At 40.7% G+C, this 20,415-nt stretch overlaps 1 protein-coding gene across 1 annotated transcript in view; it reads right to left on the minus strand.

The window, feature by feature from the left end:
• The window catches only part of fbxl17 (F-box and leucine-rich repeat protein 17), a 179,980-nt gene that overhangs the window by 46,564 nt on the left and 113,001 nt on the right, over window positions 1–20,415 (minus strand). The window contains exon 9 of the mRNA XM_026343593.1: window positions 6,005–6,081. Within this exon, the coding sequence (XP_026199378.1) occupies window positions 6,005–6,081 (77 nt within the window). The remainder of the gene's footprint in view (window positions 1–6,004; window positions 6,082–20,415) is intronic.

Raw genomic sequence — 20,415 nt, forward strand, 5'->3', positions numbered from 1 at the left:
CTGGGAGTTGGCCTACAGGCTTGGCTACCTCCGGTTCCATTGTTTTACGCTTAATGGAACTGATGTCAGGAGGGTCACGCCTTGGTAGTTCTCCTGTCAAGCTGTGCTGTGATGGTTACACTCCTCAACATTTGAGCCACCGGGTGAATAAAAAATTATTTAACTCACCAAGGCCAAGGACCTCAAGGATTTAACCCCTTGATATCCTAAGACAGATATTTCCCATTAAGAAGAATCAAAAGTGATAACAAGATTGAATTTAATTATTTCTCAATGATGATATAAACCTAATACAGTTAATATTAGTTCTATCAACAGCTTTCAACATAGCTACACATCTATACTTTGATTCCTAAAATACAGACCAGTAAAACATTGTCTTTTTCTTACGCAAAACACATACAAACATATCCAAATGCAGCCACACTCACCATGGTGATACAGAAAGACAAAGTCTACTGACTGGCTCCCTTTAGCAGTCCACATAAATCTGCAGCACTTCTCTGTGCATTTTAATTGACTGCTTTTAGAGTTGCATTATTTACCTACTGAATGCCAGACAGAGAGGAGCAAACAAGCTATTACACTATCTAAGTTTACATCACATTGTGTTTCACAGCACTTAGGCTGCATGGTGGTGAATAGCTGTTCAGTAAACCAAAAAGATGGAGGGAGAGAAATACAGCTGTCATAAAGGAAGAAGACAAAAAAACTACGGTACTGTAATACATTTACCTTGTTACCTTATTATTAGCATGAGACTAAAAAATACTATAAGTGATCATCTCATCTGAGTCCTCCTCACTTTCTCTGTTGCAGTGATTCTAATAATGTGTGACATTTTTAAAATGGCAGTATGCCACACAACGGTGGCATACAAGAATTGGACATGATGCTGAAGGTGATGACACGTATATCCATCCCACAAACAGTGCGGAACAATAAAAAGTAAATATGGTCTTAAGGTTAAAAGCTAGCACAGTAACTCTTGAGCTTTATGTATACTCTAATGGCCTCATACTTGTTATGTCCCCATACTGTATATAAGAGCATAACAATCACGTTATTTTCATTGTTGGTGAGATAGTAACCATGATGTTTCAGGTGCTTTTATGCTAAGTAACCTCACCGTGTAAAAAGTGTTATGACACACTGGGGAAAGGGTGTGTATCATAATTTGCCCAACAGCAAGGGAAATGTCTTTAAGCACACAAAAGCATTCAGATAGGCATGTAAACAAGCACAAACACATCAATCTACAAGCACACATACAACCTTACTCTAGTCTTGAGTTTTCGCTCAAGGGTAAGGACGGGGAAGTCCCATCTATCAATGTTCATTGCGCTTAGAGTAGAGCACCTCAGATGAAAGCAAGAACTGAAAGATGAATGGAAAGAGGGACGAGAGGGGAAAAGGAAGGAAAAGGAAGTGGTTTGGTCTTGGAACGGGGCTCATAGAAGAGAAAAAGAGAGGGGGGAAGAAAGTAGAAAATTGTAAATGCATGTAAACTATGAGAGAGCACTATGAAGGGGGTGAGCAAATGAAAACTGAATGACAACAATAATCTCACAAGCTGACAGATAGGTAAATACAGATGGACATGACAATAAAATGCACAATCTCAGTAGCTCAGTCCTTCTTATACAACAGTCTGGAAGATGGGCTGTCATTGTCAAGAACTCCTATTAGGAAAATATTGTTGGAAAATAGCATTTTCTCACTTTTAATTTCCATTTCAAAGATCTTTCATCATATCCTTGACGTCACGATGATTAATCTATACCATAGGCTTATGTTATGGCTATTAGGTTTTAATGATTTAAATTGTGTTTCTGTTTTTCAGGTTATTTAATATGACAGATGGTTGTAAACACTACAACATTCATTAGCCTCAGCTGCCATTGGTCTAAAGTTAAAAAGCTTCGCAGTTGCGTAGTTGACTTTAGTGTAAGAGGACTAAAACAGCTGAATGTATAATGTATTATGTATTGTCAGGTTTCTACAAAGCTTAGCCAACTTTGGTTTCAACTTGTACTCTGCAGCAGATAGCAGCATTAACTGTTTGTCTGCTGTATGAAAATATTCTGAACTGATGATTCACCCAAGAAAATTAGAATTATGTGCTCGTCTATGGTAGAAATTGAAAATCCTTAAAAGGTCACGTAACGTTGTCCATACAAAAATAAATGGCTTTGGCTTGAATCATTCTCAATGCTTGAAATAATTCCTCTCATTCTGCAGCTCTGTAGCAGCTATGATGTCCTCTAGAAGCAGAGCTGCTCCTTTTCTTCCTCTCTCTCACCCATACGTAATCTCCCACAGGTGTCTTGCTCCATCTTGTATTTGCACAGATGCACACAGAAGGCCGTGACTGACAAGGTAAGGGATCGTGCAGGTGAAACAGGAGAATTACCATATGTAAAGAACGGAGGTGCCAAGGTCTACGTTTTTGTCTCTGGATAAAGCGAGTGGGCTTCAAGGGACAAGATAAGCGCAGGTAGATGTACACACGCACACACACACAGTGCAGACACACAAATGAATGCATATGAATGCAAAACACATACATATAAGAACAAAAGGTGAACACAGACAATACACAGAGTGCAGGAGTGAGAGCTGATAAGGAGGTATCGCTGTCTATCCAGGTGTGCTGAAGACTCAGTAAGGGCCACTGCCTGTGTATGGGTGGGTCAATGTGGATGACAGTAGTGGTGTAAAGATCTGATTAACACTGGGAGAGAGGCTCAGTAGGTTTTCTCATCGGGATCAGCTTTCAAACCCATGTTATAGTGCTACTTTTACTTCTGCAAGTGAAAGGCTGCATACAGTATGCCAATGGAATACGTTATATTGTTTTTAAATGCCATTTCTTTTTCCAATATTTTCTTAGCATCATGTCAAACCAATTAAACTGATCCTTTATCTCATGAGATTGGGAGAGGCCTGTTAGTCTTTAGATTTTCTTAAAGAGAAATAGGCATGTCACACAGGATTTAGATTTTTTACAGAGACATCTTGACTATTTCGAAATTTAAATACATAATTACTTAATAAGTTGGATTGTGAAACCCTGGAAGCCCTGAAGTGGCAGTGATAAGTGGGTACTCTGTAGATTAGGGGTTCTTAAACAAAGGGTCAGGACTTAAAATTGCTGCAGCTGGAGGGCTCACCATATGAAAAGATGAGTTATATTATCTAAATAAGCCTGGGTCCCTGGGTGCTAAATGTGTTCCATATGGCTTCTCTGTGTTTGGCATCAAAGAACTGTAGAGCTCTTCTGGTGTCTGATTAGATCAGTGTTTACTTTGTACACTGTTTTTGTGTATTTCTGTAGAGGCTGTAGTTTCTTAGATAAGATATTAATTAAATGGACTGCTTTTTAATTAAATAAGATGCCTTTAAACATCCTAATGTGGGAGATTAAAACCTTTTATTTATCTGTTTTTAATGAATGTTGTTCATTAGACTTCCCTATTTTAGTTTTGTTTTTTTATAGCAAGATGGAATTGTACTTTCTATGCTTTCTGTCTTTGCCTCTTTGGTTGATCTTATGGAGACGTACACCATTACAGCACTGACACCTGTGTGTACAAGCGAACTTGAGTTCATCCTAAACTGAGTGTGCAACGAGAGACAGAGGAAATCTGGATGCAACACTTTCAGAAGTTGAATAAAATGAAATGAAGCTTAATTTCCATCAATCATTAGTTACAGGTGTGAAAAACCAGTAGCTACTGAAATGCATAAATCTTATGAAAAATGGGAATCAAAGAATCCAGGTGCTTAACAAGTCTCTACACTGCTTTAATTACAACCAAAATGTTATTTAAGCTAATTAGTTTTCATGTGCTTTGATGAATGGGAGAGCAGTCTAAGACTTTCTCCTCCCCCCCCCCCCACAGCACTAATAGGGCTTTCAGTAAGATCATTACTCCAAAAAAGCTCTATCCTCACTTTTTCCATTTGTTTCCTCTTCCTCACAAAATAATCTCTAAAACCATCTGCACTGGGAGTAAAATTACATGCTGCCTAGCTCTCTCTTTCTGTCATCTAAACCTGTCTTTATGTCTCTGTCTGTCTGTCCTCAGAGCTTCTATAAAATCACACAGGAAGAAAAAGCAGGGAGGAAAAAACAGAACACTCAAACGTAAGAGGCTTGTGGACATCTCAAATGCACTCAGAGAGGCCATTAATAAAAATAATTAGCACAGGAGATGGTTGGAAAAAAAAAACGGAGGCTAGCTTGGCAGATGTAAAATCTCATTTCTGTTATTTAATTTATCAGAGACCGAAGCAGGAAATCCACCAATCATTTTGTTAGAGCGCAGAGCTCCTACAACAGGCATCTTTCTCCTGGAAGGACATACATGTACGCACACATTTAAATACACACAGACCCCATCATCAGCCAAAGAGGGCCAGAGGGGTCATTAGTGAAGGAGGAAGATCAGATATCACCAATTCATCTTGGTCAAAATGATTAGAGAGACAGAGAGAGAGAGAGGGATGTATAGGGGGTTGGTTGTGCGCATTCCAGGTTTAATGTACTATTGTGATCTTAGGGTCATTAATCAAACACCGATAGATACACGCCCACATAAAATTTCTCACACACACTTATATAGAGTTAAATTAGTTAGTTTAGGTTCAGAGAGGTCGAGGTGATGACACTTGTCACTGTCATACACGTTGGGATCAAACTGCAGCTTGTGATAGAGAGTCATTATTATAAGTTTCTACTTTGTGGCAATATGTAAGATACAATGATAACTTACTTAGAGAAACCTTGGTTGCCTAGCATTAAACCTTTTTTCTCATGCATGTTTAATTACCTAACAAGTGGAAAGATACAAATGAAAAAAATATAAAAAGCCAATTTAGAGCCGCAGCAACAGAACTGCAGAAAGTCTATATCATTGTGAAAGCGTTCAAGTAGACAAATATTTAATCATATGTGAACGTCATCTGTTCACCACAACATCGTACAAATCAAGTTCATCTGCACATATATCAAACTATGTCTGAAGAAGCTTTGTAGACTCGCAAAAAGCAGCTCCCGACCTCGCCTAAGCTCGATAAGCTCTCAAGCAAACACCATGGGACTAACGAGCAGAGGGCTTGTTCGTCTCTTATCTCTTTGTGCAATTTTCAGCAGGCTAATAATCCAGACAAGAGCAAGTTAAAACAAACAACTGAAGCAGCATTATTTAACACAAACTCTAAAGCCGTACTATCAAAACACAGACAGTGTCATGTGTAAAACAGAACTTCAGGTTTTTGGTTATTTAAATCAGTTCAGTTCCGTTGTATTTGTATAGCTCCAAATCCCAACAGATGTCATCTCATGGCGCTTTAGGGTCAGTAGCTGTCTTATGTGAAATTCCCAAGGGTACATATATACTGTACACACACACACATATATATATGTATACGTGCAACAGCATTGTAACAACAAACACAGTGCCACACAAGGAAGCAAATCATTTATGCAAGCAGTGTTAGTCAGCACTGCACCCCCGATGCGTCACTACTGAAGTACTCCAACTGTGTATTGTACTGTTGCTGATAAAAGACTTAAATATTCTGCAAAGCATGTGGCAGAATGGAATCAAGCAGAGACATGAGGAAGTGTAAACAAAGCGAAAAAAACAGAGAGATGATGTTAGAGGGGTATAAAATCTCTCTGTAAACTGGGAACAAAAACGCCTTACACGTCTCCTGTCAGACAACACAAATGCCTCTAGTCTACAAATGCAAGCAAAGGCATAGAAATCCTCCTCCGAGTTAGAACATCCATGAATGGCACTGAGGAGATCCGAGGAACGGCACTTTATTTCGTGTGAAACTTCAATAACATTTTTACTGTTTGCGAGTCTCATAAGGGGCAAGTTGTAAAATCAAATGAGTCCTGAATCATGGTAGTGACTGTGAGTAATAATGGTTATGATCATAACGTTGGAGTTTGACTGCAACAAAGGGACAGTGATTGAAAGTATCCTACCGTGGTCTGTGATTTTACAAGACACAAGATAGAGCTCCTTCAGACTTCTTCCCTCCTTGGCGATGATTTCCACACACCTACATAGAGACGGAGAGAAGAGAACAAAAGTATTAAGTGTCACCTGAGGAGTGTGTCCTGTATATTGTGTTTCACTTTTGCTTGAAGGCAATTTTGCCCTATAAATTCACATGCGCGCAAACACACACACACACAAGCACGCACACAGCAGCCGCACTCTCTTAAATTCCCTCCCTCTCTTATAGACACACACATGGGATTATTCCACAGTAAAGGTTAAACAGTACAGCTGCAGGGTCATAGCTGTTCACAAATTCTGTCTGCTTCTTTTAACACACACATTAATAATTAAACACCAGATATGATTAAAGAAGCATGCACTAACGCAGCAGGAGTGCACGCGTGCATGTGAGCGTGTGCGCGCATGCACGCACTCGCAAGCACGCGGCAACTTCCTCACTTCAAAGACGGACATCTGCATTCAGTCCAGCGCCCTGAGCCCAGAGGACCTACAGTGTGTTTGTGTGTGTAAGTGTGAGAGAGAGAGAGAGAGAGAGAGAGAGAGTATACACTAGAGAGGGCCAGGGGGAAGATCAGAGTATCTGTATCAAATGATCCTCTATAAATGCCTCTAATGAGAGGAGTGTGTGCAACAACTACATTTTGATCAACACATTTGACCTATTAACCTTCAGGAGAAAATGTTTTGATCTTCATGCTGGTGTTCTATCATGAATATTTATCAGACAAAAAAAGACAAGCTCACGCACACACACAATTGCTCTCACGTTAATGCTAAAGCAGAGGTGGAGGGAAAACAGCGACGTCGAGCTGTCGGCTGTCATTGAGCTTCACGTCAAAGTGAAACAGGGAATAATATTGGGGTATTTGTTCTGGTGTACTGTGCTCACGCACTTTTGCACAATATGTCTGACAACTGAACAAAGCTTTTCTAAAATACACTGCTCATATTCACACACACTATCTGCTGGCTTATCAAACCACAGGCCAAGCACGATGCACGAGCACTTGTTGAGAGACTTTGAGCTTCTTCCATTGATGTTTTCATGCCACAGTCAAACTATCTAGGAAAACAGGAATGAAAACAAAATGCTGCTGATCAACTGATTATTCAGTACAGCAAAGAAGGCAGGCCCCGGTTTGTGTGCTTTTTGTTACAGGTTTCTTTTAAGGTGACACAATTGGAGGATGTGACTTGACGTGCGACATATCACACTCTGGGATCAAGAAGGAAAAGATGCTTGTGAGAAAACAAAAAGTCAAAATGTGTGTGATATTTCTAAAATCCTGAGCAAAACCAAAGCTGTTAAAATGTACACTGGCCTATCTGCTTTAGTTCACTGGGCTGCATCTTCATATTTCACCTTTTCTATTAAATTTCTGTCACAGTGGTCCTGCGAGCCTCTCCACATTATCCGGGTGTGCCTATACTAGTTTTTGCCTCACCATTCTCAACTCTCCTTGTTTATGTTTTCTCCCTGTATTATTCCTTTCTGGCCTTCTTCCTTTTTCTATCCAACAGTCTCTCTCTCTTTGGCCTTCTCTAAGATGTGGACAAAAGGACCTGTTGGTCAGCTCTGTGCTGGGGCCACCATTAGATTACATTCAGTTAAGTCAGGAGGATCACAGTATCAAGCTGTGTGTCTTGAGGCCATAGCATTAGAGCTGCTAATAAATGAATGCAGTGGGAAGAGTCGGTGAGGAAACAGATAAAAAGAAAGCGATTCAGGGATGCAGCGACGAAGACTGAGGCGGAGAGCATCCACTGGGAGCTTGTTACACTGTGGCCGGGTCCTCAGGGTTAGAGCAAAAGCAATTAGATCAGACATCAATGGATGAGGGAGGGGATGAGGAAGGGAGGGAGGAGAGATGGAAAGCGAGTACAGCAGAAAACAAACGGAGTAGAAACCTCTTTACTGTAGCAGAGGAACAGAGGTAAGGTTTCAGAAGTGAAGGCGTCAGAAAGTATTCCAATCTCTTTTCGCTTTTGTAAATCAAGATTCTTATTTCAGTAGTTTGTTGAGATCCGTTTGCAGCAATTACAGCTTCGCTTTGCACACCTGGATTTGGGCAGTTTATTACATTATTCCTGAGTAAAGCTCTTCGTCAGTTCGAATGAAAAGTGCCTGTAATTCTTCAGGTATCATCACTGTTTCCACTAATGTTTTCTGGGGTGTTTATGGTTTTGGCTGGGCCACCCAAGAACAGTGTGAGACTGTCCACCATTGTTTGGGCAGTATGCTTCATGTCACGGTAAACCACTGCTCCTGTCTCAGGTTGTTTGTACTGTGGAGCAGGTTATCTACTTGTATTCATCCTTCCCTCAATTCTGATTTGCATCCAGCTACAGAGGTGAACTGAACTGGCACCTCTATAGCATGATCCTGGCACCACTGTAGGGATGGGGTTCCTCATATTGTCAGAATCCTCCAAATACCATGTGGCAAATGCTAACTGGGCTGTCATATGCCTTTTACTCAAAGTAAGTAACCACTGTACCATAGAGGTTCTGCTAGCTCCTGGTCACCTTCCTGTTGAAGGCAATATGTGTCTGGTTACTCAGTTTAGTGGGACAGCAAACACTAGGAAGACTCATGGTGGTTCACACTTAACAAGCCCACGGTGCTGCCTACCATGCTGAACACTCAAAGCTTAAGATGTGTTGACCACCTTTTACTGGCACTGAGATGCCAAAACAAAGGTCTAAATACATTTATAAATGAGTTTTTAGATTAGATTTGTTTTTAAATTATATTAAATATTGCAAATATTCTACTAACTTAAAAAGAAATGTTTTACTTTGTCATTTTGGTTGCTTGCTATAAACTGATGAACAAAAACAAAAACTGTATCCATATAAAATTCAATCTACCACACAATATCTTGCGCAGTGTCGGCACACTCGCTGGAGCCACTGTACATCATGGGAGATTGATGGAGCTAAAAGTGGGGGGGGAAAAAGAAAGAATAAAAGGCCATTAATAAAGGCAAGTGTGAAATGAAACAAGAGGATGTGAAAAAAGAGCCAGCAGAGGATGGAGCAGAGATGTGTGACATGTTGGCTAAGGCATGGATCACGCCACATGAAAGGCCTTCAAGAAGCAACAAGCTCCCACCCACCTCCACCCTAACCTCACAAGGCTCAGCTGACATGAATTAGTGATCTGCTCGCTTTCAATAATGTACAAAGCCTGTGACATAAGCCCAGCTGGACATGGCGTGCATACTGAACATTTAGAGTTGGGTGATGCTACAGGAGATAATACTGAGCGGAGAACAGCACCATGGACAATTTTTACAAACATTGCAGAAAGGGAAAACACATTTCAGGAAGTTGGTAGACAAGGTGAGACAATAGAAATATGGATGGAAGAGGATTAAGACATGATGATAGGGACGTGTGAGATGGAGGTAGGATAGGAGAAGAAACTGTGTAGGCCCATGATGATGATGATACAATGCAATAAGTAAGTACAGAAAAGGTAGAAAGTAAAAATCGAAAATGAAAAACAAAGTTGTTGAACAATGAGTGGAATCAGTGAAAAGGTAAGTGGAGATGAGGCACATAAGCTGAGAGAGAGGTTAATGAGGATGATTATAAACAATAACAAAAAAGAAAATGAGCAGGACGAACGCAAACAGCTAGAAAAGAAATAAATGATGGCAAGTGAATAAGGTGAGAAAGTCAAAGAAGTTGTCTCTGTTACCCCAGGGGAAAAAAAGATGCTCTTCAGATGCATAAAAAAAGTCCAGAGAAAGCATTTTGTTATAGTTATATAGCTAGCTAATATACAGCTGAAGGCCACATTTTCCAATAAAATGACAATAAAACTGTTTCCATGACAACTACAGGACTGCATGTTTTAAGCGATTACTGTAACTAGAAGGCGGGAGGGAGGGAGAGAGGACCACGGGGAGTGAGCCCTACCAGCGGTCAGTGTGTGTTTGGCTCCCTATCACTGCGCTCGTGGCACAAACAGCTAGAGGTCAGCAATAAAACTGTCACTTCTCTGCCTATCTCAGTCGCACACAAACAAAATCAAACTCTGTTTGGGTTCTTGGCTTGCCCAGGATTTAGAGGAATTTCTCATCCTTAAACATAAAGTCATCCACATTTTCTTTCTAAATCGAATTACTGGATCCGCAAAACTGGACCTTGAGGACTTTGCTTAACCCTAAAACATCTTTTATTTTTAAATCTACTTTCTTGCCAGCCAACGAGTGGTGCCTGCCAAAGAATTCAGCCTTCGTTCAATTGTTAGAGCTTAGAGGAAATAAAAAAAAAAAAGTTGGTCCTAACAGATATAACATGTCTTCTACCTGAAAGAGTGAAGTCGTTTGTTACTCTAATATTGTGCAGAGGGCTTGTAACCATAAGTAACAGTTCAATAATCTCTACAGAGCAGCGTTCAAGAGCCGGATTCTATGATTGGGGGGAAAAAACATTAAAATTATGTTTCAGATAGTTGATAGCTCTTCCCTTGGAGTTTTTTAAGAAGAAGACTTAATTATGTTACTTTGAAACCATGGTAACTACATCTAATTTATCTTGTGATTAGTGAAAGCATTTTCCTGGGTTTTTACATGTAAATGAGGCACAAAGGTATGACGAGCTAAGTAGAACTAATTAAGGTGGAAATGTCATTGACTGAAAAGGCTTTTTTTTAGATATACATTTTAAAGACACATTTTTATTTGTTCCTGACCTTGTATTTGCTCTTTGACTACATTTTCACAGTTTCTGCCCATTCTCAAAGCAAAACTATATACAAATAACCACCTCAGTGAAAATTATGTATGATTTTAAAAACTGCTACTCATTTTTAAATAGGCTGAAATAAAAACAATTAAATCTTATTAAGGTGCTGCTTGGATTTGCTGAATAGCATCATCGTAAAGATTTGTTTAAACTCAGTGAAGTTCTTAAATAATAAAAGAAAAACTGTAGTCCACCATTATTTGGGATAATAATATCTGTACTATAACTAAGGTTAGGAAAATGGCTAGGGTAGGATCTGCTTTATCTCTTACAGCAAGGAGCTTTAATGACTCATCAACACCTCTGAAAGATATGAAATCTGTTAAAAATCACTCTGTAATGGGGACATTTTTAAAGCCTTGATCAGGGTTTGAAACATGAAAGGGAAAAAAAGGGGGATTAGCACTTTGGAGAAATCAGCGACCAAACAGCAGAACATTGCTTCCATCTGAGCTGTACACTGTGCCTAAAGCTCCCAGTGACAATGTTCCCAAACATTCTTTTGTAGAAGCAGAGGTTAAACCTTGATAAAGTCTAGTGATCATCCCTTAATCCTGGCTCACTTTGCCAAATGTAATCTCTGTTATAAGCTTGTTTCCATGGTCATACTGTAAATGAGGAAGCTTATAGTGTGCACTGTAGGCAAATTGTTGCTACTTTTAATTTGCATTTATTTTGTTATGACAGCCCCCTATCAATGAAAATGTCCAATAATAGCAATAATACTAGTCACTAAGACATAAATCCAAAAACACTGGTTTAAAGTTTGTTAAGCACCACCACAAACCACCTTAATGAGCGATGTCCATACACAGGAACTGGAGCAAATCTATATCAAGACTCAACAAAGAGATGTGGGACAAGAACGCAGGGACAAAGAAAGTTAAGGACAACCTAGTCTGTGTGTATGTGTGTGTGTGTGTTTGTGCTTTTGTCAATGCATGCATGTGTCTCTCAGAGGTGAAGCTAATCTTCTTTTATGCAGCACAGCCAGAGGTATCCAAGCAGACAGGCAGCAAGAGGAAGAATAGTAACAATACTTGAGAGTAACAGAGGTCCATATTTATCACAAAGACTGCAGACAGTCTTGCAGCCAAACAACATGTGTAGCGCTTCTCTTTAGCTAGCCGATCACAATGGAGAAGGAACAAAGACGCGGCTGGGAGAAAGGCTGTAGGTAGGTACACTAGCACGGTGCCGACCAACACAAGGCCCCGTCTCATCCCGCTCCTCACACGTCCCACAATTACACGGCTGTCTAGCCACACAAAAGGAGCAGGGAAATAGAAATGGTTGATTTTTTTTTTTTTTCTTAGAGAAGAGGGAGAAAAAGAAAGAGTACGCATAAAATGTATAAAGAAAATCAGTTGAAGGTCTGGGGAGAGGTTGAAACATAAAAAGAAGGAAGAGGAGGAGAAGGAGGAGGCCACAGCGGTGACAGACAGGACTTCTGACTTCCACGGCTGTCTCTAGACTTAATGAAATGGAAGGGCGGAGCAGCAAAGAGGACGAGAGCAAGGCAAGAAAGGGGTTTATACTTCTGCGGAGAACGCTCTTGCAAAATGATGCTTGCTGTAAATTTTCTTTATATCACCTATAAATCCATATACAAGTGTAAAGAAGAAGGGCTCTGCTTCTCCAGACAATGTGTTTCCTCAGGACTAAAACTAATTTGGCCTTTTTTACTAGGCTAATACAAGAGATATAAAAACATCCAATACCTCAAAAGAGCCCTTCAGTAAGCAAATATTCCATATTGAGGAAAAGCAACAATCTTAAAATAAAGCAATAGAGCTTTTATTGAATCAGAGGGAACATGTTCACTTTTGCAATTGCTGTTAATATCTCCAGACTTGGACTATTGTTTTATTGTCTTTTGGAATATAATTAAAATAATGTTTTCAACAAAATATCAGTAAGGGACTCATTCACTATCAGTGTTCATTTTCTTATCTTGAGAAGAAGCTATGTGCTGTCAGAACAGAAAGTGGAACAACTTCAATTTAAAATAGACTGAATGAGACCATGACATATTTTTTTGGTTGCATTTTGTCATCAAATGGATCCTGCTGATGTTGTGGATGTGATATGATGGGGTTTTTTTTTAAGGAAAGAATGAAAAAAGCTGTCGAAAAGCTATGTCTATTATGTTACTATGACACTTCTTTGCATTAATTGAGTTTGCATTCAGTTAAGGAAGTTTTACATTAAAAGAAAAACTCTCACAAATCTCTACTGTAGCTTCTCAAATCTCAACATATTTGTTTACGGTTACAATAAAATTACAAAAATATAAATCCGGAAGCCAAGGCAGCATTGAGTATTTGAGTTGTGTGTGTGTGTGTATATGTGTGAGTGTGTCTAAGTTCCAGTCGTCTGAATCAGGGTCTGCTTCAGCAATTAGGGCCTGGATGATTTCCCAGGCTAGCCTACCATACCCACTGCTCAAATGAGAATCACATTCCTATTGTGTTCCACCACTGTTAATCATGTTTTTAAACGACTCTACAAAATGGCAGGGCATTCCAACAGCTTGTCATCAGGCCTGCTCAAAAATGTGCCGATGGGGTCATAACCGGAGCCATAAATGCCCATCATCTGCAGTTTTCTTGTCCAACCTGTGCTGTTTTTTGTTTGCCTGAGAAAGGAGAGGGGAGCACCAAATGACCGCACTTTGCAGGCCCACTAACAGAAAGCAGAAATACCAAGGCTTTTAATGTGTGCTGCTGTTTCATCTCATGGTCCACGAAGGTTCTTTAAATGTTCAAAGCATTTTCTCCAGCTGTAATTGCAGGGTAAAACACGGCTAGTACTCTACTAAGTGGCAAAGTTCCAATACAGAGACAGCAGGGGTCCTACTCTGAGCAAACGGTCATTTGGCAGTTCTAAAGGTATGTACATTAAATAATATTGAGTTCAAAAGTGCATCAGACTTCTGGAGATGTTCTGGTATTAATTCATCCGTAAACTCGTGGCTGTTATCACATATAGTATCAGCCAACAGTTTAACTATCTCCAAAAACAAGTGTCACTCACAAACCAGTCGATTTGTCCATCAAAAACCCGGGGGAAAAGCCAGCTAAGCACTTTGTGAGGTTAAGTGGCAGTTATTCACTTGAAGCTCATCCAAATGGACAGCCTGTTGCCTTGCCAACGCTGATGGGCCTCCGTGATGCACATGCAAAAACAGCATTTTAAAGCAGCTCCTCGGTTGCCAGCGGAAACCGATTTGGTCCGACACTATTCACACAATGTGGATGGTTCTTCACTCCGCAGTTCCTCCAACAGTTGCATGTGTACACAGTTTCTCCAAGGTCACGGAAATGAGATACTCACCTGTAAATGAACAACTGGGTTCTGTAAAGGCGAGGAGAAGCCTCTATCTTCTTACTGTATATGGTGAGCTCACTGCAGCCAAAACATAATAAATAACTCAGGAGTAGATGAGCACTGCCCCGTGGCAGATAGCAATAACACTTACAGCCTCGGGTCTAAGTTGACACACTGGTGTTGTGTGTGTGTGTGCGTGTGCATGTAGAGTTAGTTAGTGGAGGTCTGCCCATGTGAGACAAACAGCTAGATCAGAGATGGTTGCCCATGATAAAGGTCACTGAGGGCAATACAATCAGTGGATGCATCTGCTTTCTTTTTAGCCCTTTTATTTAAAAAGCAGCAGCTTTTCTTGGCTGAAGAGTAAATGCAACAGTGCATTTATAAAAGAGAACCTCTGTTTCAGTTTCACCACTAAATAGTTATCAAGTTAACTTTGTCAATAATAAGGCCATCGAATTCTTATTCTTATTGTTAGAAAGTAACAGGGAAAATACAGAGAGGAACAATTGCAAGATTGAGACTTACTGAATTACTTATGGAGAATTAGTGAAAAAAATCCTATAGAAAGAAGTCGACTTGAACAGGAAATGGTTTGAAATATTCTTATTTACTAGACTTTATGTATTTTTTTTCAGGGTACTGAAACAAAAACCTGTTTCCATCAAAAAATATACTATAACATTTCACCATGAATAAATGTGATTTCTCCAGAGAATATAATATAGCCAATAAAAACCCGCTAATAACAGAATCTTGTTTCAGGCACTAAAGAAAACAGCCAGTCTGACTGTGATAAATTGAGGTGAACATGGCCCTCGGGGTTGCATATCGTAACTCTTCTGCTCCGTGTCCACATGCAGAGAGAAGTGAACTATCACGATGTTTACCAATAGGCCTGACACAGTGGCACACGGTAACACTCAGTGTACACCCTCCGCCCACTCAGCCATGGCTAATTGCTTTGCACTTTGATTACCTCCATCTATTTTAATGAGAGCTTACCAACGCTTTCTCTCCTACTCGCTTTTCCTGTCAAACACACATGCAAAACATGGCACACACATGCTGGAGCATGTGCGTGCTTACACACACATACACACACACAGGGCAAAAAAAAAAAAAAAAAGAGAACAATACCGTGTAGCGTGTTTGTAGCGGTGGCAGGGAATTGGAGGGTGTTCATTAGGCTAATGGATATGAAGAGGAAGAGAGAAGGTGGATGAAGATAGTATGGGGGTGGAACAGAGGGAGAGACGAAAGTAGGGTGGGGTAGGGGTGGGGGCTACTGAATTATACCACAACAAATTCTGTACAATGGCCCAACAAGTCATATTGCAGCGTGTAATTTCCTTGCTGCTATGATAGAGAGAGGAATACTTCAATTACACAGGCTGGCTTTAATTACGATGAATTTGCCCCATAAGTCAGCTCCTGTTGTGAACGAATGAACTGCTGCATTTGCGGCGCTACTGCTCACTGCCAGCACACACACCAGGATGACGATAAAGCTTAATCAATGGACTCACACTGTTTTAAAGACTTGGGAGAGAGCAGAGACTGTAGATAGCAAACTGGGAAGGGTTGCTGATCGATGATGAAAATGCGTGCTTTCCGGCATGGCTTCTGTCATCCTTTATTTTCCTCTGCACACACTGTAGCTTCAGTCAGTGAGGCTGTACAGTTGCCTTCGCCTCAGAAGTTGGGAAACACATTTCTCTACTGAGACTGAAACATGAGTAGACTATAGTATGACAGACCTTGACGGAAAGAATGCACAAAAAAAAACCACACATAAGCTGAATGTACATCAAGAGCTAAGAGAAAACAAAAGAAGCCAAAGAAAGACAAGGAGGCAAATGAAAGGAAAGAAAACACTCAAGGAATCGAGCTTGGCGACCGCATAACAACCACAACTATGCCAGATCACATCGTCACACTCTGTCTCATCATTTTACAAGACATTAGGTCGTCCATGAAACTAGTTCAACATGTCTAGTACAGCAATAATTGATACCACACACACAGACAAACATACCGTACACACAATTGCTAAGTTGGAAAATGTTGTTCCAGGAAAACAGAGCTGCCAAGATGAGGTCACAGCACTGTGTAAGTCAACTAGAAAAGGTGAATACATGCGCAACTATAGGCCATACTTTTGGAAATTCAAGGTTTCGTTGTTCAAATTGTTCAAGTTTGTATGGACATGGGCCAGCACCTCAGCCTGGAAACAATCACCTCTGACTCTTGACCTCTGACTGCGTACCTGTAGAGCCCACACTGATAGTATAGTAGCATTAGTAGGATTGTCTGGCTCCATATTTCTGGATCCAAATAGCTTACAGTTTCTGCAACAGCCACATTTTATGTTTTCAGTCCAAACACCTACTCCTACTGGATATTATCACTGAATTGTCCTGCTTGATTTACAGCATATAATGCCTTCCTACTCCCTTGGTGGTGTTATCATAATATTAAATCCCACTCCTTACCAATAAAACACACATGGCGCACTCCAAATAACCTCCCCCACATAATCAATAAATAATCTGTAGTATAAGGAAATAGCTCTAGCATATACAGTACTGTGCAAACTAGCTGCTAATCCAGTTGTTCTCTTCATGAGAATAGGAAAGACCCTAATGAGAAATGCGTGGCTGAACAACCATGATGACAATAACAGTGTGTAAGCAGGTAAGAAGAGTGAGAGCAGGCCTTTGACTCTTGTGATACACAGCCATTAGGTATTCATGAAAACAGATGTTGCTCCGCTCGCCAGCTCAGTGGCCCAAACACACCTCGAAAAAGCCAGAATCCTAAATGAATTTCCCAACGGAGCGCACTGTTTGATCCGACGCCAAGAAAAAGTGAGGAAATCTAATGCTGTAGGAGCGGGGGAGGCGTGAGGCAAGAAGGAGGGACGAGAAGACGGGGAGAGAAAGGCAGGGAGGTGCACTTTATCCCGCGTGAAGCTGGTGTCTTTTTTGCCTCACGTTAATGCCTCTTCATCACTAAACCTCATCTCTTTCTCCTCATGTCCAAAGATGCCATCTTTAGCATGGGCTGAAGGAACAAAATCCTATTAGCTTGATAGGAAAGTGAATTTGTTGAAGCAGTCTCATCCAGGCGGCGCTCCAGTGGCTTATCACTGGCTAAGCAGACAGAGCTTAGGCAAGAGAAGGACAGAGGAGAATGAGTGAGGAGGGACAGGGAGGGAGGACCAGAGCTGTTTAGGTGCTTTTATATACAGTAAGTAAGTAAAACAAAGAACTACTTACATTTACTTACTAATTTACAGGAAAAAAGATCATAATTGCCCAAAATGAAAGCAAAACTCATTTCACACTTTTCTTTTCTTTTCTGTTCATTACTTTCTGTTTATTTTTCTCCACATCGTAGATTCTGGTGCCTAATCAGCAGCATATTTGTACTTTACTCACATTCTTTCTTCCCTTCTGTATTACTAGAAGCGTTTTCTCAAATGTCACAAACGAACCTGTTGATCCATCAACTGCGGAGGCACTGCGTTAAAGAAAGGACACACAATCTAATTCAATATAGGTTTAAAATAATCTCAAAATATTAAAACCCAACACAGGAAAGATATTCTTTGGGTCTGGGTGTTGTAGTCTTTATTATTTTAGGTATATAAATACTGTGGATATAGTAGCTATAGCACGTAGGACAGGATGTAGTCCAAGTGCATAAGAAAACCAGATGTAAGGCCTTTGTTCTTATTCGTTTTCATAACTATTGATATTACAATACAATGTCATCACACTTACAAAGATCTTCTATTTAGTGCGCTGGCAAATTGACCAGGGCTGGCAGTTTACTGAGACAGAGCAAAGAAGATGGATTAGAAGAAGAACAGGCTTTAATAGACAGTGTTGTTGATGGATGTGATTATAGTCGCTTCATGCTGCCCATCCATTCTCTATAGATTCCAGATGATAACAGTCCTTGGACCCTTTCTTTCTTCCTCTCCATCCCTCCTTCCCTTCCTCTCTATGTTTTTCCACTTTTTCTCTGTGCTTTTCACCCTCTATTTAAACATCATGTCTTCTCCTTCCCTTCTCTTCTCCCCCTTTCTGTTTCTGTTTATCCCTGCTCTTCTCTCTGTGGCCTTGTTCTTCCTCTCGATCTCTAAACCCGGCGCACTTCCTTTGATTCCCTCCTCCTCATAACACCATCAGTTTCTCACAATCACTTCCTCTGTGCCCTCCTCGTGCGCTACACAGGGAGCCCACAAACCACATCACATACTGTATCTTAGACTTCTTTTCTCCTCCAAAACAACCCCCTCTTCTATCCCTACTATCTTTTTCTCTTTTACCACTGCTTCTGACCCTTTCATGGCCGTCATCCCAGCGCGCCTCCTTACAGTTTTCAACAGATTACACATTTCCAAAGAGAAAAAAAAAAAAAAACCCTGATGGGTGGTACATGTTTTCCTCGAAACACATTAGCAATGTCAAGTAAAACACTATGACAAATGACAAGAGACTAACAGTGGGGGATCCTGCTGGTCATTCAGCCAGCAGAAGCACTGGAGTGCTCTCCACCACAACACTGAGGCTTAAAGTGAAACCAATTCTCCAATACCATACAATATCTGCCTTAATCTTCCTCAAGCTCTGCTCATTACACACTCAGCATGGGCCGGAGACATGCGGCACAGGGCGCTACGCAGCTGGATTTTGTACGCCAACTGTGTGCATGTGTGCGGTAGGCACAATGATGTGGTATCGCTATCACTGCGAAAGAAAGCCACAGTAAAAGGGTGTAATACGCCATGACACTACGCAGATCAACTAGATTTATAATCCGTATCATCCCCTCCCATAAGAGACAAAACCATAGAGAATGTTGATTTCCACTGCAATAAACAACTATAATAAGCATCAGACTGACATGTGAGCATGTTTGCATGCTTGTGTAAGAATGGGCGCACTGCGACACACAGTGTGTACATGACATGTATGTGTGCGTGAACGCAGGTGTGTATTAGAGTGAGCGGTTGTGTGCGTCTCTTTTTACCCCAGAACCACCGTAACCGCGCTTTCTTCATCACCTCCTCATGTGAGGTGATGTCACCCCGAGTATATTTAGAAAATCCTAATTGTGCGAGGTGATAATGTACCCACATAAAGACTAACATATTTCAGTCTGCAATAATACCCTATGAAATCCAATAACTTTTCAGCACCCTCCAGTATCTCGCTTCAAGGACGGGCAGAGAAAGAGTTCTGCCAAATGCTGCAGGGCTGATCTGAAAAACAGAAACAAAATCTGACTAAAAAATAAGTTGTGTGCACAGACACACAAAATCGCTTCCTTGCATACATTATTTTTACACAAGCTTAAACACCATACACACACACACACACACACACACAGGGCTGGAGTGGTAGAGCTTCAAGTCTGCCAGTTTAGTTTTATGTCTCGGCTTTTATACAAATCCACACAGCATGGGAGCTCACTCCACCACCTGAGGGTGTGTGTGTGTGTGTGTGTGTGTGTGTGTGTGTGTGTGTGTGTGTGTGTGTGTGTGTGTGTGTGTGTGTGTGAGCTTATAAATGTCCAATTCACCACCTGTTTGTTAACATACAAAGCCAAACTCCAAGGCGCTTGTGGATGTGTGCACGGGTATTTTTCACGCGCGTGCTGATGTGCACACGTTGTGTGTGTTAAGTGTGTATCCGAAGCGTGTGTTCCCTTCTGTTTTTCGCATGAAGCTGTTCCTCATTAATCAATTCATGGAGGGACAGCTATATGAGCCGCGGCTCCTTCACACTAAAACCTCATCAGGCTGCTTCCCTCCGCCAGCTCACATAACCCACCTTCTGGCCAGATCAGGTCATACAGTACACAGAGAAGAAGAAAACCACTATGAGGATCAGTGGACTGGGCCAAACACATGCTATGATTATTTAATTTTTCAGCTGAACTCCTGTGTGTATACATACAGTATGTACTGTATACACTGGTAATGTTAGGATCACTATTTCCGTGCCAAAACTCCTTTTATGTTGGTGGGATTGAACTAAAGCAGCATTGAAAGAAGCAATATTCATATCTTGCAGCTAAAATGTCTGACTTATGGTCTTCTGTTATTATTGTGTTCTAATAACACTGTTGAATCCTTGCAGAACTAAGGTAAAATGAGGTTCAACAAAGACAGATGGTCAAAAAGACAATATATTTAAAAAAGAATTATGCAGTGGACACCTCTGACAGCCATAAGCCAATCTGTTCGACCACATGTCCTCTAACCTAA

Source organism: Anabas testudineus, chromosome 9 (assembly GCF_900324465.2).
Source record: "Anabas testudineus chromosome 9, fAnaTes1.2, whole genome shotgun sequence".
NCBI lineage: Eukaryota > Metazoa > Chordata > Actinopteri > Anabantiformes > Anabantidae > Anabas > Anabas testudineus.